This window comes from Branchiostoma belcheri, unplaced genomic scaffold, assembly GCF_001625305.1.
Source record: "Branchiostoma belcheri isolate BF01 breed outbred unplaced genomic scaffold, Haploidv18h27 scaffold12, whole genome shotgun sequence".
Classification (NCBI taxonomy): Eukaryota; Metazoa; Chordata; class Leptocardii; order Amphioxiformes; family Branchiostomatidae; genus Branchiostoma; species Branchiostoma belcheri.
Window position 1 is genome coordinate 2,275,779 of NW_017802602.1, and position 8,194 is coordinate 2,283,972.

General features: G+C 46.2%; 1 protein-coding gene and 1 long non-coding RNA gene across 2 annotated transcripts in view; both read left to right on the plus strand.

Annotated features, from left to right (window-relative positions):
* On the plus strand, nucleotides 1-1,836 carry LOC109462889. Its single transcript, XR_002139782.1, has 3 exons — nucleotides 1-124; nucleotides 512-704; nucleotides 1,641-1,836. It is a non-coding gene; the product is annotated as an uncharacterized LOC109462889 (long non-coding RNA).
* Nucleotides 1,837-2,887: 1,051 nt separating this feature from the next.
* Nucleotides 2,888-8,194, plus strand: part of LOC109462658 (cadherin EGF LAG seven-pass G-type receptor 2-like) — a 10,261-nt gene continuing 4,954 nt past the window's right edge. The window contains exons 1-6 of the mRNA XM_019759218.1: nucleotides 2,888-2,991; nucleotides 3,281-3,523; nucleotides 3,937-4,059; nucleotides 4,523-4,748; nucleotides 5,132-5,394; nucleotides 6,403-6,558. Coding sequence (XP_019614777.1) covers nucleotides 2,964-2,991; nucleotides 3,281-3,523; nucleotides 3,937-4,059; nucleotides 4,523-4,748; nucleotides 5,132-5,394; nucleotides 6,403-6,558 — 1,039 coding nt within the window. The 5' untranslated portion in view covers nucleotides 2,888-2,963. The remainder of the gene's footprint in view (nucleotides 2,992-3,280; nucleotides 3,524-3,936; nucleotides 4,060-4,522; nucleotides 4,749-5,131; nucleotides 5,395-6,402; nucleotides 6,559-8,194) is intronic.

The following is an 8,194-nucleotide window of genomic DNA, read 5'->3' on the forward strand; positions in this document are numbered from 1 at the left end:
CACAGATGGAGGTGGAGGGACCGCTACGTTCACGGCCACAGTCAGCATCACGGACGTGAACGACAACACTCCGGTCTTCAGTCCTGCAACTTACACGACCAGCGTTAATGAGGACACCGCCGCGGTTAGTCTAACGTTTCTCCAATACATGATTTTCTCAACGTTTCGCCAAGTGTTGTGCCATTTGTCACATGAACGGTACCCTAGAGCAACTATAACATAAGTTGCAGCACGTCTACACACGCACAGTATCTGTATGACTGTATCTGCATAGCCGGTATAACCGCCCTTTGCTAAACACACCAGCTTCTGTGTCTATACAGCAGAACAACTGACCAGTTATTACTGCTATATAGACACAGAAGCTGTTTTGTAGGTACATAGTGCAGCGGTAGCTGGTTATGTTTCACTGACTGTCACAGCTGACCTTTCTAGCATGCAAGGAATGCTCAAAAACGTCCCGTCGTCTAGCTTGAATGTGGCAGTTCTGACATGTTGCATTATTTCGCAGGTGGGTGATAGCGTCATCACCGTGGCGGCAACCGACGCAGACGACGGCGCCTTCGGAACCCTGGAGTACGTCATTTCTGCCGGAAACGGCGATGGCATCTTCACAATCAGTTCTACCACCGGCCTCATCACTATCCAGTCGACCACCTCGCTAGACTATGAGACCACCACGCAGTACGCTCTAACCGTCCTAGGTAAGGGGTAAAGTGACTCTTTTTACACAGCCAAGTCTTTTATTCACAGCCGACGTTTCGGTGACCGTCTGTCACCTTCCAGGGCACTAATCCACCACAGTTTTGTACAACTCCCGTACGTTTGGGACCGCCTTGTAGATACAGTTCCCTGTAATCACGCATATGTGTAGATATGTAAACATTGTACTATTTTTACACAACCAAGTCTTTTATTCAGCCGACATTTCGGTGACCGTCTGTCACCTTCCTCAGGGCAATTCTGACTGGTTCACATTGCACTGCAGCACAGGTGTCTCTGCTATATATAGATGTAGTCCCAAACGTACAATATTTACATATCTACACATATGTGTGGTTCTGAGTCTCTTTACTCAGTAACTTACCAACCTGATGTAACTATTCACGTGGGTCGTGTGGCGTAGCGGCAGGGTACCCGACTCGGAACCAAGAGGTCCCGGGTTCGAGCCCTGACATGCCACGGATCTTGTGCCACTTAACACGACTTTCCTCACTTCGCTTAGGTTAAAATGAGTATTGTATTGTCCCCTCTGCTGGTGGTGGCAATAATATAAGTTAAAAAACTGAGTGTGCCGTCACCACGTTTTGTGACTACATGTTGGAATATATAAAAAAAAACTATTCACGAACGTATAGCAAAGTTCTTTGATCACAACCATTTATTTTTCACGAGCCGACGTTTCCATGACCGTCTGTCATCTTATTCATCAGGGCAATTTTGACTGGTTTACTGTGCACTGACGTCGACGCTAGATGTTACTTGGTGCATAGTGCACTAAAGAATTGTCCTGATGAAGATGACAGACGGTCATCGAAACGTAGGTTCGTGAAAAATAAATGATTGTGATCTAAGAACTTTGCTATTCATTCGTTTACCAACCTGATGAAATTATTTACGGATATTCACGGACGTTCTAGGTAAGGACGGGGCCACGGGAGCCGACCAGAGAACCGCCACGGTGACAGTCTACGTGGATGTGGACCCGGCAAACGAGTTCGACCCGGTGTTCACTTCGCCCAGTAGCTCCCCGTTCGCGGTGTCCATCGCCGAGAGCGCGGCGTTGGGGAGTCAGCTGTACACTGTTGTGGCGACGGACCAGGATAGCGGATCGGACGGAGACATAAAGTAAGAAGTCAACACAAATCTTCCTTTTATGTACTTATTCCGTTGTCTAATTATCCGACTATTGGGGCATCACAAAAGATCTGACAACCAGTTTTCTCTCCGTATACCCTTCTCAATTTTCTGTTATTTTTAACGTTTCTCGTCGTGTTGTGCCGGCCTATTCTGATATTATTCTGGTATCATATCAATGGATACATGGCGCTATTATCCATTGCCTCCAAAGAAGGTGAAAAATTCCCAAGTTATGTGCCTTGAAACACTGCACCAGATAGACCTATAGACTATACAGATTTCTTTTGGATCTTTTACGTTACGGTATGTGTGTGCAAGGATTTTAAAAATCATTGGTATGTGTGTCCTCTTGAAATAAGCTTTCAGGCATAAGATTGCAAATAAAGATATGGTTCACAATGTACTCATCATTATCTATAACCTATCGTCCTACAGGTACAGTATCACTTCAGGTGATCTGGGAAAATTCAACATCGACGAAACCACGGGTATAGTGTACGTGGCGGACACACTGGACAAGGAAACGTTGGACACCTACAGTCTCGCCATCCGGGCTACGGATCAGGGCACCACAGCAAGGTCTACATTTATATGTTATCATACAATATTACTAAAGCACACTATCATGAGATCTGTGTTGGTAGTTACATGTTTAGAGTTAAAACTTTTGATCCAACACAAAAAAGTTCTGTCACCTAGAGCTTTGGACCAGTCACTCTGGTCTTCCTCAGTAGACTGACCCAGTGAGGCTTTAATGTCACGTGGCTTCTTTGAAGTGTGACGTCAACACTGGGTCAAAGGTATCTGGTAGACGATGTCGTCCCCCGTCGCGGTTTAGCGAAGGGTGATGGGCCCTAAATTATAATTATTACCAAATCATATTGCTTATCTATTGTGAAATTATATTACTTAGTATATTATATGTACTTTTGTCTTATTTTGGTTTGATAATATGTTGCTGGGTTGGATGGTTCTAAATCTTTTGTTCTTTTATTTTCTTGAATAAATAAATAAAAAAATAAAGGTCTGCTGACGTCACCCTGGCCGTCACCATCACTGACGTCAACGACAACAGCCCCGTGTGCTCTCCTGACGTCTATACGATGACGCTAGCGGAGAATGCAGCCGCAGGTAACGAATGAACGAAGGAACAAATAAATGAATGAAATCCTGGTCAAAATGGCACCAAAGACAATACAGTTTGAACTTTTAAAATGTCTTTGAAAATGATTTTGAATTTGTTTTTTCCTCTTCCTTGGTGGTAAGCATTTGCTTAAAGTTAACTTACCAGCATCACCACGTTTTCCACTGGTTGTCGCATGAATAGAGAACACTTTTATGTGATGGCAAATCAAGTAATACTGTTGTATTAAGTAATCAATTTAACTAACAAAACTCTGTGTTTGTATACACACATTAGGTTCAATAGTAGCCGGGCTTTTCTGCACGGACGCCGACGCTGACGCAACCAACAACGCCCTCACCTACAGTATCACGGCCGGGAACGCGGAAGGGAAGTTCGAGGTGTCTACTGCCGGATTTGTAACTATAGCAACCGGACAGAGTCTGGACTACGAGACCACCACCAGTTATCAGCTGGAGGTGTCTGTGAGTGACGTCAGCGGGACGGCGGTGACTGCTGAGGTGGCCGTCGCAGTGACGGGTATGGATCTTTTTATTTTGTCCATAGTAGTCTTACGTAGCCTGTCTTACACAGTCTCTCGCTGCACTTCCATATAGGGACCGGTCAGTCGGTCAAATTCATGGTGTTCAGCACAAAGGACGGGAATGTTTATGTATGGTAGTGGATTGTGTTCAGCACCAAGGACAGGCATGTTTACCTGTGTGTGGATTGTGTTCAGCACCAAGGACAGGCATGTTTACCTGTGTGTGGATTGTGTTCAGCACCAAGGACAGGCATGTTTATCTGTGTGGATGGTGTTCAGCACCAAGGACAGGCATATTCACGTGGATGGTGCCAAAGGCAAGAACAAAACGTCATTATGTAGATGTTTCTTCGCTGCAACCTTGTCCTAAGGATGACCCAATAACACGCTGTCTACGTTTCCACACCAGGTGTGAATGAATTCCCACCGACCTTCACGTCCACTTCCTACTCGGCAAATCTAAACGAGAACCAGGCCATGGGGACTATCGTGACGGCAGTTGCAGCCATCGATAGCGACAGCGGGGACGACGGTACGTCAGAAACATCCGTTATACTAGTAGATGGAATGTGGTAGTTTTTTTATAGCTAACTCCTTCAAGAAGATGGTTGTTATCAGTCATCATCGGACGGCTGCGGAGCAGGCGATCACAAGTCCATTCCACGTCCGTCGGTCAGCAGCCAGCGCAGCAATCCTGTCAGGGATCCTGTTATCAGTATTTATGTGTGAATATGGGTGATTAGTTAATTGATTTGGTTGGTTACCCGGTTAGACGGTTGGTTAGTTGGTTGGTTGGTTAGTTAGTTAATGATTTGAATGATTTATGAAGGAAATCAGTGTAACTAAATACAGGTTGAGACATTGGATTTCTTCAAAGTAATAAGTAGGCCTTGATCTAAGACGTAAATGATGATATTGTGGTAAGGATCATGACCCAAATTACGATTTTTGGATCGAGAGCGTCATGAAAAACTGTTCTCTCTCTCACATTGCAGGAACTATCAGCTACAACATCACCTCCGGAAACGACCTGAGCCACTTCATCCTGGACTCGAGCTCGGGCATCATCTCCACCGCTGCCGTCCTGGACAGGGAGACCACGGCGTCCTACACCCTGGTGGTCACGGCAGACGACGGGGGCGGTACTCTGGACACGGCGACGGTCGTCATCACCGTGAACGATTTGAACGACAACGGGCCGGTGTGCCCAACCTTCTACAGGTGAGGCTGAGTGGTACTCGTGCATTATTATGGTTAAAATGGGAGCCAAGGAGATGGTGTGCAGTACAAAGGATAGGTATACATGTGTGTAGATGGTGGTCAGCACCAAGGACAGGCATGTTTGTGTGCGGATGATGTTCAGTGCCAAGGACAGACATGTTTGTGTGTGGATGGTGTTCAGCACCAAGGACAGGTATGTTTATGTGTGGATGGTGTTCAGCACCAAGGACAGGTATGTTTGTGTGTGGATGGTGTTCAGCACCAAGGACAGGTATGTTTGTGTTTGGTCATAAAGAAGCTGAAGATTGCATGCTTCCTGGAAGTCTGTCTTTGTCTGCAAGTTTGATTTATATTTTAAAAGTTTTTTTTTATTTTTTCGATAGTGTGCTAGTGTCCGATGACGCACTGGCAGACTCCATCATACAGACCGTTACCTGCACTGATGCCGACATCTCACCCAACAACGCCATGTCCTACTCCATCGTGACCGGTAACACCAACAGTGACTTCAGTATCGACAGTACGGGCGACGTGCGCGTCGAGAACACGCTGGATGACGCCGTGACGGAGTTCTACACGCTTGAGGTGTGGGTCACCGACGGCACGCAGTTCACCACCGTCACCTACGTCTACGTACAGGTGCAAGGTGGGTAGACCGTCCCGTGTCGTCATTGTATTGACTACGTTTACATTGTCATTGTAAAATGTATTGTGAAACTAAATACACACTGGAGGTGTGGGTCACCGACGGCACGCAGTTCACCACCGTCACCTACGTCTACGTGCAGGTGCAAGGTGTGTGGTCTACCCCTATTGCCTACTTTTGCAAAGAGTAATGCACCATTGTAGAATGAAAGCTTATCTGTGTTGGTAAGCAACACTCCAGCAACACGTAACACGCCAGCTTCAGCATTTGCATCTGAATATCTGTATGGCCATTGGTGGAGGTGTGGGTGACCGACGGCACGCAGTTCACCTCCGTCTCCTACGTCTACGTCTACGTACAGGTGCAAGGTGTGTAGGCTGCTCCGTTTGTGCCATGATGATGCCTAATGTTACCAAAAATAATGGTCTTTATCAAATTTTAAAGACAGATGTAGACACACGTAAACAAAGTTCAGTTTGCACTCTTGAAGATGAATGGTAGGTCATTGTTGTGAAACTAAATACACGCTGGAGGTGTGGGTGACCGACGGCACACAGTTCACCACCGTCACCTACGTCGACGTACAGGTGCAAGGTGTGTAGGCTACCCGGTTTGCATCATCGTATTGACTACTTTTACCAAACGTAATACACCTTGGTCATTATCATATTTTTGTTAAATTTGTGGCACTGGCAAAGTCAGTTGGTCAACTTGAGTACGGCGCCACTGTTATTTTGAATAAAAAATTTAAACACAGATTTGGATACTTCAACAAAGTTCAGTTTGCACTCATGAGGATGACTGAGAAGTCATCGAAATGTTGGCATGGTAGAATATATGGTTATGCAACTAATTTGCTTGAGACACTTTTGGAACTTTGAAAACTTAAGGTAGTGCATCGAAAATTTACGCTAGACATTTTGCACATCATGCATTGCATTTAGTAGTTGGTATGTCAGCCGGTTTATCATCTATGATGTACACAATGCACCTTCGTTTCCCCCCCAGACGCCAGCACGACGGGCCTGACGTTCATCCCGTCCAACACGTACAGCTTCAGCGTGGCGGAGAACTCTGCAGTCGGCACCGCCGTGGGGACCGTGTACGCAGGCGTGGCGGGCGGACAGATCGCCTTCTCAGCCTCGCCTGTCGTCTCTACTGAAGGTACGAACAACTGCAGTAAAACCTGACCAATATATAAGTACCACCTGGCAACATTAAGCAAACAATGCTGTGTGTGTGTGTGTGTGTGTGTTGTGTGTGTGTGTGTGCGTGCGTGCGTGCGCGCGTGCGTGCGTGTGTGGGTGGAGAACTCGGCCATCGGCCCGTCGTCTCTACAGAATGTAAGAACAACCTGGCGTCTTTATCTTCATGTTCTTTATCAAACAACCTATCGCATTATCAATAGCACGTCGGTAGAACGTACCTGCAAGAAATACAGATTTTTCACGATCGTTGGATGTTTGGTGAGCGTTGCATCATAATTTTGCAGACACACTACGTTCTGCCAACGTGCTCCGCTGAATACGTCTTTGATTCGTCCAATCGTAGATGTTTCATATACTAGAATTTACCAAAAGTTTTGTTTTTTGGCTTCCCTTCCTCATCATACGATGAAATACACAGTGTATTTGAATCTAGTGCTTTTTAGTCGATGCATAGAAACAAATGGAACAGATATTCAAGACTCTGATAGCTTTAACTGCAATTGATAACTAAAAGGCACAGTTTTAATTTTGACGATTATTTCTAGCTCCTGTAACGTTTGAGATCTCCACCGCTACGGAGCACAACGGAGCCCAGGCGACTACTCTGTTCCAGATCTCCAACACCAGCTCCGGGGCCATCACGGTAAGCAGTCTCGAACCAGTCTAGCTAAAATTAATTCAATGAACAGTTCAGCTACTCTTCCACCGGTCATGGCTATATATAGTATTTAGAGGAACATGTTACCGGAAAAATTCCCCAAGCTCTTTTTGACAACCACCGTGAACAGACTTCGACACCTTTCAGTAATGTACAAGCCGGGTGAGCATCAACAGCCAAGATTCTTAACTCACGACTTCTGCGTCTAGAGGCAGGGCAACTAATAACTGGATTATACACGGAAGTATGACAATCAAATTTCCCGCCTTTTTCTCGGGTCAGTGACATAACCGGGATTAGAACTCGCGACTTCTTGGTCTAGAAGCAGGGTCATAGTCTCCAAGCAGATTCTGTGGGGCAAGGGTAGCCTTTTTTTGTATATTCCAACATCTAATCACAAGACGTGGGGCGGCACACTCAAGTTTTTTCAACTTATATTAATGCCGCCACTAACACAGGGGACAGTACAATACTCATTTTCACTTGAGTCTAGTGAGGAAAGTCGTGTTAAGTGCCTTTTCCAAGGGCACAAGATCGGTGGCATGTCAGGACTTGAACCCGGGACCTCTTGATTCCGAGTCGCGCACGCTGCCGTTGCGCCACACGACCTCACGAGGGTAGTCTATATTGGCAGCCTGTATCCATTGGACTCCTGTAGCCGTTGGCCAATGGTTCAAGAGGCCAATACAAACTCCCCTTGCCCCACAGAATCCTAAATTCCCTGCATTTCTCCCGGCAGGTTCTGTTCCCCCCTGACCGAGAGACTGACGACGCTATCCAGTTCGTGGTGATCGCCCGCAGTGCCGGTCCGCCGGCCGTGTCAGCCGAGGCAATTTAATCAGGCTAATAAATAGCCTCCGTAGCAGGCTTATAGAACTGGGGGTTTGGTGGTCTTCGGCTGTTTTCTGATTAGCCCAGTTCTAAAAACGGTAAT